The 17884-nt window shown below is 49.1% G+C and overlaps 1 protein-coding gene across 7 annotated transcripts in view; it reads right to left on the bottom strand.

The window, feature by feature from the left end:
- Nucleotides 1-17884, bottom strand: part of LOC122571467 (protein vein) — a 198657-nt gene that overhangs the window by 32942 nt on the left and 147831 nt on the right. For 6 of the 7 annotated variants that reach the window (XR_006318061.1, XR_006318062.1, XM_043735235.1 and 3 more), the window contains one exon: nucleotides 10083-10191. Coding sequence is in view for 4 of the 7 variants with exons in the window: in XM_043735235.1 (XP_043591170.1) it covers nucleotides 10083-10191 (109 nt within the window). In the remaining 3 variants the exon portion in view is untranslated. Of the gene's footprint in view, nucleotides 1-5642; nucleotides 6133-10082; nucleotides 10192-17884 lie in introns of all 7 variants that reach the window. The other variant, XR_006318060.1, reaches the window with a different exon arrangement.

The following is a 17884-nucleotide window of genomic DNA, read 5'->3' as shown; positions in this document are numbered from 1 at the left end:
TGCACACGAAATGCATGACCGTCGATGAACATGCCGATCACGGTGATATCGCCCAATATTAATAAAAGTTCGTCGGCCAAAGAGAGCGACAAACACGGTAAAAACAGGTTTGTAAATATTAGCGGCGAATAATGGATCGTATCCCGTAGAGCGATCGATTTTTTAAAGGGGAATGAACGATTGCGAGGGACGTTCGCATTCTGATAATTACAGACATCTGGTTGAAAGCAGGCTAGCGTTCATTATGGAATTGATCGCGGCCGATGCGACACGATGTGGCGCGAATTCATCGCCACGCGAGAATACGTGAAACGTCGAGGGGTTACGCCGCGCCGTTCTGCGCCGGGTAAACGAAAACCGGGCGTGAGATCGAGAAAAATAGAATCGTTTCCCTCCTTTTCCCGTGGCTCGACGCTCTCCACCATGGGCCAGGTGTATCTTTTTGGCGGTGCGATGAGATTTTTGGCTCGCGATCAAGTCTCGAATGTTTTGGCTAGCCGTGGCCACGGTACCGTCTTGTCTGCCGTGCCACCGCGTCGCGAGAAAAAAAGCTTGATCCGAGCTTCCGCGCGACCGACGGGCTCAGAGAGGCCAAATTTTATTTTCTCTTCGCGAAGTAGACGAGTTTGTCCAGGACTGTAACGCGAGACACCGACACTTCGTGCTCGCAGCTTTGCGTTTGGTCGCTAGTCGTCGCGCGTTCTTCATGCAAATTTCCCCCGGACGCGATCAAAATCATCGACGCGCGCGCGACCTCTCTCAGCGGAGGGCTTTAATTTCGCCCTGCCAGTTATGTTATTTATTTTTCTGCCCTGCGGAGAAATCAATACGCGCCGTAATGCCAGGCCGACGTTTTTCCACGACGCAATAAAATTTCCCCCACAGCCACCTCTGTGCTGTGAAAAAATGTAGCGGAGGATGTTCTCACAGTTTCTCTACAGCGCTTGAATTATTGGCTCGCTCGATATTTTCGATTGATATCATTGCGCTGCTGAATCGGAATAAACTCGAACGTTTGATATTAATATTTGCGACAGAAGGAAGCGCGTTATAATGTAAAGAAAACGTCGAAAGACTGACATGGTAGGTATTTTAGTCGCGTGTCTTCCGGAAAATCGCGAGAACCGTTCGATATAGTTTCGAGGCTGTAAACGGTAGCGACTCGTCTAAGTTGACCGCGCGTGCGGGAAAAGCAGCGACGACAAAGATTTCGCGCGAAACCAGAAACGGCAACGGGACGCCGAGAGGTGAGACGAAGCTCTATTTTGTCTTCGCGAGAAGACACGTTAAGACAGGAGCGTAACTCTTCTTCGTCGTTGTTCGTCGTACCGGTAGTTCCCTTCTCTTCCATCGTTCGACCATCGCAGCGTATATTTTCGTCGTTGGTGCGACGTGGAAACGAGCGCGAGTGCCGATTTGCCAGAGTTTTACGTGTCAAAACGCGTTATCGTGTCGGTTGCGCGTTCGCGACATCCTTCCCAGCGATTTTCCACAGCGGCTGGAGTTTTCGTAAAGCCGATTCCGGCGAAGGAAGAGAGTGTCGCCGACACGCGTCGAAGATTTCCTCGCGACTCGCGTACCGGGGGTCGACTAAGTGGATCGGGTTAGGGGTACATCGAGTGGGTTACTGAAACGCCATTCACTACTGACGTTTCGATTTGCGTTCCGTTTCTCTTCCTTTTTCTTCCGCTTCTCTTCTCTCTCCCTCTCTCTCTCTCTCCCTCTCTCTCAGTTAAGGGAACGTCGTCTGTAGGCGATAGGAGGCTATACAATGTGTGGATTTCTTTGCGGTGAAATGGGTTGCTAGAACGTCGGTATCGATAAGAGAGCTTGGCGTGATTCGCGAGAATTTTTTAAAAGTCAACGACATTACGAACGCGATATACGCGCGAGAGGAAAAAGAGTGAGAGAAAGTGAAGGGGAGAATAGAGAGAATCATAAAAATTTTCGCGTTTTAATGTGCGAGCACCGGCCCGGTTAATGAAGACTGTAACCTAAATGCAAATAGGTGACCGACAATTGTTTAGCAATGTATATGGATGAGTATGGAAGTTTGCTTTGGCCAGCATGAATATGGAGATGATAGTTTAATTATATGTCACGAGTTGGCGTGTTGTACGGCTGTTTGGGGCATGAAGGGATCCTCGCAATTTGAACGCTTATGCGCGTCGCGCTTTTATTAATTTCATCCCCATTGGTCGCTTGACGAGCTACATTGGGACGTATCACAGTTGTAGAGATGTCGCTTGGTAACCCCGGTGAATTCGCAAACGGAACAACACAAAGAGAACGTCCAACATTTCATTGCGTCGGACCCCGTAGCTCTTGCCGAAGTTTCGACCGAGTAAAGATATCACGTAACATCATTAAGAGTCGCAAAGATAATCTCGCTCCCTTTCCAGAGGAATATACGGCTGCCGGCTTAGTTGCGGCTAATGTGTGTCTCTTATTTACGTATGCTGCATGGGTAAATAAATCATTATCAGAAAGAGGGAGAGAGAAATAAAGGGAAAGGGAGGAGATGCAAAGCGGCACTCCTTGAATAATACAGTGTACGATGGCGGGTGGACGACTGGATTTTAGGTGGCTTACGGCGGCGTAACGGAGCACGCAAGCACCGAGGGTGACGTGCCTGTGGTTTTCGTGGATTAATTGCCCATTCATAAGCCGCCCTTTGGACCTGCAAAACCTCGCCTTTCGTCGAACCAACCTACGACGCAAAGATTGAAAAGAGCTTCCGCCGGATAGCGACAGCTTCAAAACGATCCGATTCGATTTCAAGGCTTTACTACACTTTCCAAATTCAGACGCTTCCTATCCGTCAAGTTCATTAAAATTTCTGACTCAGTTCGACCGGGAAACATGGAGGTCTTTCGGATTCTACGATCTTCTTCGACGTTTGAATTTTTACGCAAGAAAATTACTCGAGACGGAAGAGGCATGAATGCCCATCACTACCTTCAACACGAAGATACGGAAAAGTAACCCTCAGGATGAATTATTAGGTTGCACGGAAGAACCGGTTACTTAAGTTTTCACGAGGGACTCGATTCACTTTTAACGAGGTTCACCCCCGTGAAGACACAAAGAAACACGCCTCTCCGTGACCAGGCGTCATGGTGATCTTGCCTACGAGTTTGCCCGGTTTTTTCGGCGAGTGTTTCGAGATTCCGAAAGGCTTAACGAAGCTTTTTGTACTTTGAGCGTGGCGCGGTGTAACGCGCCTTCAAATCAGCTTACGGAAACCACTTTTCTCTCGTCGATCGAGTTGGAAAAGTTTGCCCTGACAAAAAACAAAGGACCTTTTTAAAGTTGGAGGATCTGACCGTCGAGAAATCCACGCGTATTGCCTGAATAAATCGTGGCAGAAGGTAGAATCGTTCCGCAAACTAAATCAGAATTCTCGTGGCTTTACGAATCCATCGTCTCTCTGTTCCCGCAACGATAAACTCGTTTTCCTTGCCGTGGCAATATTTTTTATATCTCAGACGTAGAAGAAATTTATGTCGCCCGGAGCACGAGAGGCTGATTTCCAGACAAGCCGATGTGTTTTCTAGAGGGTGTTTCCTGCAATTGCAGGGCTCGTACACCGTGTCACGTGAACGATATTTATACGTTCGATACGAGGGACGATAGGAGGCAAATGGTATATGGGGATGTTCGACGCGTTCGTATCGGCCATCCGACAAAAAATTTTCATAATCATCACGTGCCACTATGCGTTACAATGTCCTACTTGCCCGACCTTCCGATAATTATTATTATTACTTTTTTATCGCCGACATTATTTTTAATGTATTCATCGCTCAGGAAACAAGGGTGTTAGCGTTTGCAATTCACACAGAGACGGTAGATTACGTTAACCACGAACGCGCACATATAATTGGTAGGTCTCGCAAGACCAACACCGAGACTTTCACGCAGCTCTTCTTTAACGAGCAGACGAATCTCCCGACACGTATGAAAATTAAAATTTCCTTGGCAAGAATAATGTAGACGGCGGCAGCGGTTGTAACCTCAAGGGAATGGCGTTACGATGCAAGTAAGCTACCAAGCGGTTAATTGAGTCGGCGAAATCGTCGCGAGACCTTCGTGTTTCGATACGAGCTGTAACTATTTCGCGAGAGTATTACGTGGCCCCATAAACCGTGCTCGCGTCTATATATGTGCGTAAGCGTTGTATTTGTCAAGCCGGGAGCAAGGCAATACAGCAGCGCGTTTATCGGTTCGCGTACTGCTCGCCCGGTAAATTACGGAGGCCGTTGCATTGTAAATAGGGGTTGAAAGGGCTGCTGTTGAGTTTCCCCGACTCCGGCATTTCGAGGCGCTCTTGCGAACACTCGATTACGAACGCGAAGGACCGGCTACGAATGGGCGGTGTTCGCGCATTAACCGTTTTCTCGGTCAAAGCGACGCGTTCCGCGGTTCTTCGGAAGTACGGGTTCCACGTCCGCGCGTCTCGAGGACACGGCACTTCTGTCGCGCGGGAATGCCGAGCCTGATCGTTCCTCTCGTAGTAAACCGTCTGCGGCAGACACGTTGAATTTAGTCGGCACTCGGTGCGCCCGAAGAGACAATAAGCTAGTGGTTTCTCAGGCAGTTCCGGAAAATTGGGGCCGAGCGCCTCGTATTTTCGCGGTTTTACGTGATCGCAGTGGACCAACTAGGACAGCTCGAGTTCGTCCTTCTCTCCGTCGGTTTCTGGGAATTGTTCCCTCGAATACGCGGATCTAAGATGTCGGGATAGGGGCGAGATTAAAGTCGGAGTTTTACGGTAGTCACGATTGGAGGATATACGCAGCGGTCGGGAAACGAATGGTGATCGCATTCCGAAAGTTCAAACTATGCCAAACTAATCGTCGATCGGCTTCGAACGTTTCCGGCTCGTGGTCTGAATGTTAAATGTCCCTGAACGCCGAGCCGGTCTGCACGTTACGTCTTGCGGTCGTCAAGGAATCCGATGTCTGACTGCTCTTCGTTCCCTGTAACTCCGCAGCACGAGCTCTTTCGCTGGAAGCTTCCTCTCGCTGCGTTCCAGCGGGAACGTTATAGCAGACACGTAAACTCGTGCGATTTCACTCTACCCGGAAGTTTCATTTTTCTCTCGTTATTTGTGGCTGACACGCGACCGCATACCACGTGTCGTGAATCGCCGTAGCATCTCGAGCAGAAACGAGCAGAAACCACCAGTGGATTAATTGAATTTCGAGTACTAATGAATTCTCGCGACCCGATTAATTTTTCGCCGATGTCGATGCACTGTCTCGCGGCGTCGTTATCGTTTCGTATGGACGTCACCGCCGCGATTTCACCGAGCTTATTATGCTCGGAAATTTGAAGAGGAATCGTTGATGGAATTTTGATACTACGCCGCTACGCCGGCGGATCGTCCCTTTTGCGACGTAATCTTCTTCCAAAGTTATTTTCCTTTTAAAAAGACTCATCTGCCCCGTAATTTTCATCGTCTTTATTAGCGAGCCTTTTCAAACGAGCGCGAACGGAATCCGCGGCAAAGGGAAACGAAAAGCGGGACTCGCTAGCAGAAGCCGTGCGCCAGCTTTCATCGGTTTTAATTTAACGCCTACATGAAATTCAAACGAAAACTCCAATTTAAATGTATAGGTATATGCCATTTTACTCACAACTCTAAGCGGGATTTCGAGTTCTATTAAGACGTCCATAGCGTCGTTCAGAGGCCGCCGCCGCTTTCTCCGTTGATTCTTATTGTTTCCTCTCGAGGACGTGCTTTTTTTCTTTCGCTTTTGTTCCGTTCCATTAGACGTGTTCGCCCGAAGTTGCGTGTTTGCCCTGGAAAAACGCGAAGACAAACAGCGGGACGACAGGGGGCGCGTTATAAACCGTTGCTCCAACGTAATGCAAACTAACAGCGTCGTATTAGATGTGACAACGCTCGCTCACTATTCCTCTTTTTTTCCTTCCAACTCATGAAAAATATGGGCCAAGTAAAACGCCGAAAATGCACGCTTTACGCGTCTCGCGAATCTGTCCATCCATTATTTTAACTTTTTAGTCGGTTCCTTTAGTCCATCCGTACTTTTGTCCCGTTTCGTACAATGCAGCAGCAGCTGGATAAATCGGACGCACCAACCCTTCGTTTTTCTCACTTCGAATCTGTAAATTACAACGCGGTCTCTTTATCCATCGACGCGATCCATCCTCGGGATTAAGTTCTGTATGACGATTTCAAAGATGAAAGATATCTCGCTACGGTCGATCGAACGGTCGGCTGTCGCGGATGTCGCTGCTAGCACGATAGCGTATAGAAAATGTCAGCGTTGAAGTCGGTCGATGTCGTAGTGTGATCTACATTTTCATACAAAAGCTCGGCTCTTTCCGTTAAAATAACGAGCATCTAAAAAGGAAGAATTCGTATTCGGAGAGATTCGGTGGCGAGCGGGCGGTACCAGCAATGCGTCGCGTCGGTCCACTTTGTGCGACAGCTTTTGTGCGTATGCAGGTTGAGATTCGAGAGACGCGATCGTCAGTTGTCGTATATGGGCCAGGGTTATACGGAAACGACTCGATGAAGAAAAAAGCCAGCACGAGAGGCTGACAGCGCCAAGCAGTGGATATCAGAGGTTGTTTCTCGCTCTTTCTTCGCGTCCTTTCTTCCTTCCTTCCGGTTTAACAGCTCCTGCCAGACAGGTCGGCACGACCTGGCCGTTTCGCTCGAATAATCCGTTTTTTACCCAACTTATATGTCGCGAATTGCGTCATCGCAACGCGTCAGCTTTTCGGCCTCTGTCGAATTACCCTGGCGATCTCTGCTGTCGAATTTCCCTTCAACGATGGATCGACCGTTGCACCATCCGACATTCGATATTTCGATAGAAATACGCGTTTCAAATGTTTCATCGATGTACGCTATATAATAACAGGGAAGAGCGTATTTTATGCGACGAAACCTCGTTGCACTCGCTTATCTGTCACTTAGGCGTTGAACGGCTTGGCCGCGAAAGGAATTCACTTGGTCGGGGGAAATTTCCCCGTTTGCTTGTCACGTACGTTTTAAAACGGTCGGATGAGAAATCGGCGGAAAGATGCGACAGAGTCTCGCCGTGGAATAAATCAAAGAGAAAAGAAAGCACTTGGTTTTCGGCGTCTTTCGATATCGGAATATCGGAGTCTTCGTGGCAAATGTCCTCGTCTGGAATCACAGGTTGTACAGGTGGAGGCGGGAATTGAATGGATCGAGGGTACGAGATGAAGTGTCTCGAGCAGCGAGATTTACGAGCATCCTCCCCGGGCTGGGTGAGCGCGAAAGCTTTGCATTTGCCGTGTATTTTGGTGAAGTGCCGCGAGGCTGACTGCAAAAGGGATTGGAAAGGGTGGTGGAGGCGGCAGCGATGGGACCCAGCTGCGATAAACTGGATGCTCGATTCGCGACACCGACTATCGTCGGTTCTACGCGCTGGAATTTTGCGGTACGACTTCAAACTGGGCCATCGACCCTGCGAGCCACTCTCGACCTCTCTTCTCTCCACTCCCGATCGTCGATCCAGACGATCCTGTTCGCTTTTTAGTAGGTCGTGCGCGTCTTTCCTCCTCTCTTGCCCTTTAACGCTGCCTCTTACCGACGACGATTCCGAGCCGGGTTATAGCGAGTTTATCGGAATCACGGTCGCGAGGGAAAATTTATTCCGCGAAAAGACGAGTCACTGGAAATCCATAAATCGAGGATTCCCGAGATACGAGCTGTGATTTATTATGAACAACCGAAAGGAATACGTAGAGTTGCAGCCGGTGCCACGGGGAAGGAAGATCCGCGCGGCGGTCCAATTCAGCAAATTCGAAACGACATCCTTTATCTCGCGTGGAAACGTACGCACGACCTAATAACTAACGCTTACCGAAAGAGTCGCTATCAAAATTTCGTATTTATGGGACTCGCGTCTCTCGTACGAAGCAACTCATTTTCCATGGTCGTACGAATAATAGAATACGAACGTGTATCTGTGTTCTGTTTGTGCCCTAGTTGGTTGCATGCAAGTAGACAATGCCCGCTGTACGCTCATTTGTCCATTGTCCATTCTTTCCATCGGACGTTTCTTTTTTCTCTCGGCCCATGTTCCTCCGGGGACGACCTGATTCCTCGATAAAGCCAATAAACCCTCGTCAACCGATGGCAGCGCGGTGTTGGTTGAGACTCGTCCATAGACCACAGTGTTTCCCTTTAGCCTCTCCGCTCTCTTTCCGCGCTGTTCGCCTTTTTCTTGGCTTCCTCGTCCTTCGAATTTATTTAACGAGCGGCTAATCAACGTCAAAGAGCACCGACAAAAAGACCATTGTCACCCGTTGAGCAGGGCTTTTTTTCGCGCGACGTGGCGCGACGTGGCGCGGCGTGGCACGCGGCGTAGTTGTCCGACGAAGTTGAACCTTCGTTTGCAGGTTTCCGCGACGCGTAGAAAAGAAAGAACGAGGGAGAGCGAAGAGGAAACGACGGGAAGTTGGCCACGTCGCTGGAATAATAGCGACGCGTATAGGTTCGCAGAAGCAGGTAGTCCCGCCTCGCATTTCCACTCGTTTCGTTGAAATTAACGAGTCGAGTGTTTGCCAGAATCGGGGGAAATGTTGCCTCGGCGAGTGTTTGCTTTGATATTGGCCAACTTTTTCCACCTATCTCTCTCTCTCTCTCTCTCTCTCCCTTCTTCTTTCTCCCTCGCTTTTTCTGGCTGTGATTTTTAACACGAACAGAAGTAACTCGACCGGTAGAAAGAACGCGCGCCAAAAAACGTGTTCCTTCGCGATTAATCGACCGGCTAATTTCGCGGAACTATCACCGATCATCGGGAGTGGAACTTTTTTAATTAAACCTATGCGCGATCGATCGACTGGATCCAGGGTGCGAGAATACGGGGGCCACTTGGGAAATTTAATTTTCGAAAGAACCGATAAAATCGCACCAACAACGGGTCGTAGGAAAATTCGGCCGAAGCCGGCTACGAATTCTGGCAGAGGGGTGTAAAACGCGCCGGATGAACGTGAAAATGCAGGCTTCCACCTGAAAGAAATTTTTTATGAAAAACGATTCAACCGTGTTGCCTTCATTTTTTCTCCACCCCAAGGGAAGTTCTCATTCGAGCGTTCTCTTGCCCTCTCGCCTTTCGATCGACGCGTTCGAGTCAACCCTGAAAGAAAGGCATCCACCGCCGTCTGGTATTTCGAAGGGAGCAGAAAGGGGCGGAAAAACGTTCGGGATGTGCGGTCTAAGCAGTAAATAACCGAAATTGCACACGCGGATGACCGTTCTAATTTCTGCGACGGGCAAACAGTTTGATTAGCGAAAGTCTGCCTGCCGCCTCCTGAGAGACAGCTTCCCTTTTTCCGGTAACGAGAGAGCACGGGGAGGAGAAGGTGGATAAATAAAGAAAAAGGAAAGGATGGGCATGGCAGAGCTGGAGAGAATAGAATATAAGAGAAACGAGAATAAGGTGTTTTCTTTAATGGATGGGGAAAAGAAGAGATGGAAGTTGAGGGCGACGGAAAAAGAAGGAAAAGGTTCAATTGCAATTGGAGTGCGAATGGCACGGAAAAAGAGGAAACGCGAGTGGTCGAAAGGTCAGTAGACTCGACGTGTCTGGCGAGCTGCACGAAATCGGTAACAAACATGCCGCGAAATCTCCTCCGACCTCTTCGCAATCTCATCCGCTGCACCGTCCCGGCGGCCGTAGGTGTTCGGAGAAAAGAGGATAACAAGAAGTGAAACTCAATTTCGGCTGGCTTGTATTTCCGTCTTGCGGACGAAGGAGGGAAGAAGGGAACACGGGAAAAGCGTTTCGCAGTCGTTTGTTTCAATATTTTGGAGCGGCAGCGTGTTGCCGATAGGCGAAGTACCTCGTGGATGTTGAAACGTGACTCGTTTACCCGCGATTACCTCTTACGGGTCGATAGATCTGATAATCCGACGGATCGTGGATAACGATGGTAGGCTGCTCTCGTTGTTCGTTAACGAAATATTAAATAGGGAAAGAGCGAGGGTGGATGGGAGCACGACGCGTTGTTTGTTCGGAACGCGACAACGGTCAATTATGCAGAAGCAATACCGATCGATGCTCGCTCACCTGCATGCTGGTTCACCGACGGTCTCGAAAAACAGGCAGGTACCACCGTTCATGCAGAAGTCTCCAGTTATCGGACACGGCTGCTCCTGCCTCGGCCAGGCCGCTGTCGCTGCAACAAAATCAGAGAAAATATATTCGTCGGCATTGGGAACGGAATGCGCATAAATTCCGCGAGCTCCTCCGGCGATCCTAAAACTGATCCTCGTCGATACGACGCTTCCCTGTACTACTCTCGCCATTTTCCTTCCTTCTTTTCCTTCTTTCTTTATCCCGTTTCTTTTCATCGTCGACTTTCACACGATCGCGAGCTTTGGCCTCGTTTACTCGCGCGATTAAATCGGCTGCTGCTAAAGCTTTGTCCGCCGCGCGAGAAAATGATATTCGCGCTCGCGAGGCGTGGATCGTGGATTCCGGGCGAAACCGTGCATTTTCATTTCAATCGGTCTGCATGCGGATTAGTCTTTAGTATGCAAATGGAGCGGCTGCTAAGGAGGAAAGCCGAGGGTGCGAGAAACGGCTGGATTTACGAAGAGCTTAAAACATTCTCTCCTTTTTTCCTCGTCGTTTCCCGTTCTGTTCACCCCTTTGCCGATAATCATAGAAATCGAACGACGCGCGACGCCAAAGAATCGCTGTCTCACGAGCAACAGAGTGTCGAATGCTTGGCCGATTTCTCGCTCGTGAATCCGTCCGGACCGTAACCTATAAATTTCTCAGAGAGTCGCGTAATGCCGCGGCAGACCGTAATTCCTCACTGTCGTTTGTCGTTGTTCAAACCGTAATGCATAATGAATCTAGCCGCTATCTTGCGCCTCGTCGTGAATACCAATTAATCATTGCTCTGCATGCATCTGCTACGGAAATACGTCCTAATGACGTGATACAATCTTCCATACTTTCGGTGTATCGGATCGTTGCTGGCGTAGGCAACGTGTTGAAAATCGATGATTCCTTGACCTCTACGTCGTCGGCGAGTCGTTCGAGAGCACAGGGTATCATCGAACAGCGTCAGCTCTTTCGTAGATTCAGAACGTTGGGATTTTGGTTCCGCGAGAAGCGCGGGACACGGTGATGAATCCCGAAAGAGCAGTTTCAGAGCAACATTCAGCAAAGAGCCACGGGAACCATGCACAGAGCGGCCGTGTGCAATGTATTAAAAATCGTATAATGAGTTTGAAAGCGTGCAGAGCGGTCAGAGCGGAGTAATAGCGTCCGAAGCGGCAGAATGCGACGTGGCGCGGTGTGGCGAGACGGAGAGAGCGTTCGCGTTCGTGCGATGAGCTTGCAAGCGCGTACACCATTATTACACTCGGATTAGTACTCGACCATTCGGACCGGTATTACCGAGCGCAGCTTCAACTTCGGAAAGCTCTCGAGTAGCTTGTACGCTCGGCTTTATCCTCTCTCGCTTTTTCACCCACTACCCGTCGCCGTTTTAACCTCATCCAACGCATTTCTTCTCGTTAAATCCCTAACAAGCTGAAGACATTTCGCGGTCAGAGTAGCCCGGTTTTTTGTGCTATCGAGACGAGGCGATTAGAGCGAGGCATAAACGGCAGATCGCGTTGAAATTTTAATCTTCTACCGGTGTTGCTCGTTTCAAAGTTTCCGGCTTCCCTTTGCTAGAGATCGGATACAAATTGCAGTTGCGAATCGCGTTATTTTGCGGAAGCGACGAGATACTCGAATTGCACCGGATTTCCCTTGATCCCGGTTTTGTCCTTTTTATTTAGTTGGAAGAATATTCATAGCGAAAAGGCGCAGGGAGAGGTGGAGAATTACCTATGCTGCTGGGATCCGGAGTTAATTGAAGACCGGCTTTCGTCGTTTTCCTTGTTTTTCGATGGCAGCGTCGAATCGCGAAAGTTTGATCTCTCTGCCGGTGGCGCGAGCTTCTTCCTCGCCGGCGCGGAAAACATTCTGTAGCAATCTTGTGGAATGCGAAAGTTCGTCGCGCGAAACAGGGTTAACAACGGCGGGAACGAAAGAGGAGAAAAGTTTAGATGAGGCGAGAATCGAGTTTGAATCGCGGCTATATCGATTTGGTTCGACAGCAGCCGCGTTTCAATTCGTTTCTCCGTTTTGGCTTGTGCGATGCGACTTTGCGCGCGTTTACGGGATTCGACGAAAACGCTAAAACTTTTTCGGGCGAAAAATAGGAAAGCTTATCAGCCAGGATGTCGCGGTCGCCGTGAACACGACAAACGCGAGGTTCCTCGATTTACCGACCGGTTTGTATCTCGAAATTTCGCGGTGCTCGTCCTTCCACTCCAATATCGTCGATGCCTTGCCATGCAAAATCTACTTTTGCATGGCTCAATCGTGCGACGAGAATTTTCCAAAACGGTTGCCGGTACTCGTGTGCGACCAAAAGATCCCACGATGGACGGCATCCATTTACCCGGGCGTCGATCTTCGACCGCGAGCTGCGAGAAAACCTCAATCTCTGGAAATTCCAACAAATTTCTCTGCCTTGCTCTACCTCTCAAATAACTTACAGCTTTTCGGTGAATAGGTGCGCCGCCTGGTTACGGTACCGACGTCTGTCGCGATTTTTTTCCCCCTGATGAATCGAAGCTGTAGCGAGGGCAGAATCATTAAAATAAGTGCCCCGAAGTATGCGAACGTGCTGCTTAACTTTTCCTTATAAAGTCGAGAATTTCATTTGGAAATAGCGTCGCTGGTAACTAGATCGAGCAAGTTGTTAAGGTACAATGAAACTCAATGGCAAGATTTCCAGCTTGTCTACTTGCGTATGTGCGACACAATCAGCATCACCGTATTATCGTTCAAACTTTTTACCATGACAGACTATCCCAGAAATTTTCCGGTATTTCTAAATTAATTTCCACGATATTTTTTCTTTTCGGCCTTTAAACGCCTCGTAAATCAACGTTCACGCGAGAGGTGTTTTTCGATCAAGAGGTATCCAGTGTGTAGTAGTGGATGCAAGCTTGTCGCGCGTTTATTTCACGAATTTTCCAGGTGAATAGAATTATCTCTCATTAAGAGACCCGCTATAGTTAGCGAAGCGTTCTCGATAACAAACAGTTTTACCGTTGGCTGTTCCTGACGCGTGTAACATTGTTTGAATACCATTATCCCTGTCGATGTAACATCAATCGGTGTCGCGGATGCGTTTAGATAGCCTCGACCAGCTGTTTCGCGTCACGCGCGAGTCTCTATGTTGATACGTCACTCTTCGACGTGTTTACGGTCGAGTGTTGCAATTTTTGACATCGATACAGGGCTTTTTTCGATCTGGCGTTTCAACCGGCCTTTGTCCACGTTTTGATCGTACCTGTCGCGACAATTCCCGTGTCACAACTTTTTTCCCCCGTTTAATACAACGATGCTCGCGGGCTGTGTAACTTTTTGGTACGACAACCAGCCACGCTTTCTCTCTCTCTCTCTCTCTCGTGTTTTCGTTGCTTGAACGATGAACGCGTTTAGCGGCAGGAGAATTAGTTTTGAAAATCTATTCTAGTTATCTGCGCTAACTGGCTGCACATGCGCGCGCTAATTAAGGCTAACACGCTGGATTCTTCTGCCCCATCCTCCGTGCTCGTATTTCAAGTATGAAATACGAGTTGTTCGTTCTTCGAGCGTGCTCCGAAAATTGCGGCGAAAACTCGAGCAGGCTCGCACGGAAGCCGACCAAATGATGAAACTTTTAATCTGCTCTGGTCGCGGTGCTGTCGGAACCGCGAGACACCCGGGGAAAAAAAATTCGGGAGACCAAATTATACGACCTGTTCTCGTCGAGAAACGTTGTTCCAATTACATCACAAAGTGCGCCGTTAGGCACATTGATGTTCCCCGTTGCACGTTCTGCGAATAAAACGAGTAAAATAATTCTGCCAAAATTACGGTATCGATTCAGGATGACGAGACCTCATTTTTACGCACCGATAAAATACGACGAACGAAAGTTACATGATTTTAGTTAGAACAAACTGGCGCATCGACGAAAGTTTCTCGAGCGTGGTCCATTTGTATCTTTATATTTTTGCAGCGAGTGCGAACAGCATGGGAGAAAAATCTGGTATCTCGTTTGGGCAATGTTTCGATGGACAGGTGCTCGAGCTGCCGGAAGATGGGAGGACGCGCTTTCATCCAACGCTAATTTGCATCGGCAGTGTTCGAAAATAGGTGCGGACCGGAGGCGGTACGTAATTAAGTCGGATATAATTGCCCTAATATATCTGTTCGCGAGGGTTTGCGGCTCGGCTGGTCGCGCACGCGTACGGTTCACACCGTTGAACATGGTTCAGAGTCGGTCCATTTGCGTTTCCAAATATCGTGTTTCAAACGCGAGGTTGCTCCGCTCTATTGGCTCTCGCAACGACTGTTACCGCTTGCGTCGAACGAATCGACTCGCGACCATTCCCATCCCGAGAGAAATCGGTGCCCTCGACTGGTTTTGTTGCTCGTCTTCGAGCAGAACTCTATCATTTCGTATTTCGCCGACGTACGACTAATACGCTACGGGATCGCGTAAGTGGATTTCAGCTGACGTTTCGCGCGTTCCATACGTCTCTAACGGGGTAAAATGATTCGGGTTACGTGACTACGCCGGTGTCCTTTGAGACAGAAGGAAAAAAGTAGCCTTCCAAAGAAGCGAGAGAAAAATCCGGACCAGAGCCTTGCGGAATCATCGCGCTCGTCCACGTCTGGAAGAATGAAATTGTGAAGTTTCAAAGGACCCTCTGAGCTTTAAGCACCGTCCACGGATCTCCACGTGATGCTTTACCGAGCGAAATTCTCCTTCCCCCTTTCGTCTACAATTCTCCATCCCTTCTCTAGGCCGCTCGTGCCCCATCTGCGACCGTCTTTACCCTCTCGCTCCTAGTCCGTACGTTCTTTCCCTTTGTCGGGGTAGATTCCTTCCTGTCGCTAGAAAAAGTAAATTGAATAGATCTAGCAAACCGTGCAAAAGGAAGAGTCCCGCGGAACTGAAGAAGAAACGAGGATGGAGAGAGTGAGACCAGATTCTCGCACACGCACGTCGCGGAACTTATCGAGCGAGAGCACGTCGTTCCCGTTGCTGCGACGCTTTCGAGCCGACTTTTATGAGATGTCTCCGACGTAGCTCCGGGAAACGGAATTTTGACGTCATCGACGATATCTAGGTTTCTATCTGTCCATCTTCTTCTCTGCAGGATCGAAGGCAAACGAGCGAAGGAGCAACCAAAAAGCGGGTTTGTACGAAGTTGGTAAGGACCAGGTACATGGCAATCGTTTTGCGGGCTGTTTGCAAAGAGATTGCAAGACGGTTGTTTCGTCCGTGTTTCACTCATAAGCGAAAGAGCGCAATTTTCGAAGAGAACGGAGCGCCCTTACATCATCCTCGTTAAAGTTTTATGGCAGACGTATCGCGCGTTCACGGATAAGACCATCGCCCGACCAGGCCATTGCTCGCGAGTCTTTTTAAGAGCGTCTCTTCCCACAGGATGGAACGAGTATTCTCGCAAAGAGAATTTTCGCCACAAAGAGAAAGAACTAAGAGTTTTCGACGGGAGAAATCTTCCATCAACGGAAACAACCGGCCGAGCGCGAGTATCCCCTTCTCGATGCAACTCGAGGCGCTGTCGCTTTCCGCCGCGCTTCGTAAACCTCTGGCTCTGAAATTTTATCCACCGTTTAGTTTTGATCTTGGCTTTCCTTTCTACTCGGCAGACTTTCTTTCTTTGCAACAATTTCTCTACCGACGTTGTATAACCACGGAAATTTTCTTCCCTTCCAATTTGTGCCACGTTCGAATTCCCTATTTGAATCTGTCAGTCAGCGGAGAGATTTTTGAATGGCATTTTGCTGCGAGCCTTCCCCAGGAAAATACCGTTCTGCCTGAATTTTCGGAGACACTTTGGTTTATAAGAATACCAGAGGAGCGCAACACACATAGACATACACAGAGTGAAAGCATATAAAATGGGCACGTCTGCTCGATATGACCGGGCCAATACTCACCAGAACGTTCTCGAGAACCTCGCAAATCCGGTAGCTGGCCCGGTCAACGATCCGGTTTAGATTATTTTTCAGACATCCGCCGCGTGTATTCACTCGTATCGCGGTAGGAGAGAACGATTCAATAAGAGCGCGATATTGCTGACCCCGGCTAATACAATCTTCGATTCTGCTTGGAATTTCAAATTCACCGACTGCCCGGTTATCGCGATCGCCTGTTTCTCTCTTTTAGTCGGACTCGCGGGATTGTTAGCCGTTGCCTTCGGTTCGGAATGGGCCACGCGATTTACGCCTTCGACCACAAAGGCAGCACGGGCAAGATTAAAGGGTTACAGACGTAAGATCAATCTCTAGAACAGAGGCGCAAAATTGCTCGAATTTTCGTTCGCCCGTTTTCCTTTCTCTCGAAACTCGTTTCTGCCGGATATCGTATTTCTTCCACTTTCGATCCACCGTGAATTTCTATCTGTCCCTTCTCGCGGTACACACCGGAGCATCGACAGGTTCTCGCGAGTTTCAAATCACATTCACGTTTCCGCTTTGTTCCTTTCCTAGTAATCAAACAGTCTGCTCGCCACGCTATCGCGCTTCCAATTTATCCAGCAGCCAAGTACCGGCGGACAAAAGATTTTTGTTATACCGCCTTTGTTGTTCTCCCGATTTTACGAATTCGTTCGACGACCGTTGCAGCCAGCGTTTGCAGAAAATGTCTTGCGCCGTGTACACGCTTTCAACCGTCTTTTGTTCGCGGAGACACGCTTGAATTTCCTGAAAAATCTACAGGGACGGGAGAGGTTGATATGCGGGCGGGAGACGATAACGAGTTGCGATCTCCTTCTGCGAGCTTGGACACCGAGCGTCCAAGCGAATAGACGCGAAATTTCGTCCGTTGTCGGAACGCACAGAATCCTTCGTATCGGACGCTATGCTTCCGTTTTTCTCGTACTTTGCTCGCAAACAAAGCGGAGCTGCGCGCGAAGCTCGCTCAGGGTGGCTCGGTTGTTTGCCTTCCATTAGCCTCGCTCGTTTTCGTCGAAAGTAATGCCCTCCGGTTAATTCGCTTTGACGACACGTCCGCCAAGGGTCGTTACGCGACATCTCAATTCGCGCGACAACCGAAAGAAATTGATCGACCGTTTCAGATAAGTAACTTTACTTTATTTCTCCAGTTATTTCGTTCCTCGGAGGCCATTTAACCAAAGTGGAACGATACGAGCGTGTTCCGTTGAACGAATTCTTTTCGACAACGAGCCAACGTTTTCGCGCAATGATCGCTGCTAGCACTCGCGATGCGGGAAACACGGTCAAAGACGAAGCAGAGGGAAAGGTAGGCGAGAGCGAGCGCGGAGAATAAGAAACGGGACGAAAATCCGTGCTGCGGAATTCAAAGGGATGGGAAACAATGGAGCGGCTGCCGTGCTGTACGAATTCTTTTGCGAATTCATTTAACGATGTAACTACGCGATGAGAAACGACATTTTGCCGATGAATGCGCGAACGTAGGACAGCAGCGCCGGGTGCACCTGCCAACGGAATCGGCGCGGGGATGCACGCGATTGTACGCTTAAGGACAACCCGCCTCGGCCTTGTTTCGTCAGCCATTTTTTCCGTAAACGAACTCCCCTCCCCACGCTGCTCTGCGTCTATTTCCATTTCGCTCCTCCACGTTTTTCTTTTTATGATACCGGCCGTCGGAATATCATCGGCCTTCCGCGTTTTCGCTCTGCGCGAATTGCGGCGTGTAACTTTGGAACGCGCAAGCTGGCGATATATTGTTAACGACACCGAGATGTGTGTCAAGAACCGAGTCGGTTGATGTCAAAAGACCCTCCGCC

The sequence above is a fragment of the Bombus pyrosoma genome, linkage group LG10 (genome assembly GCF_014825855.1).
Source record: "Bombus pyrosoma isolate SC7728 linkage group LG10, ASM1482585v1, whole genome shotgun sequence".
NCBI lineage: Eukaryota > Metazoa > Arthropoda > Insecta > Hymenoptera > Apidae > Bombus > Bombus pyrosoma.
Note: the sequence above shows the minus strand (reverse complement) of the source record. Positions and strands in the feature narration are given on the sequence as shown.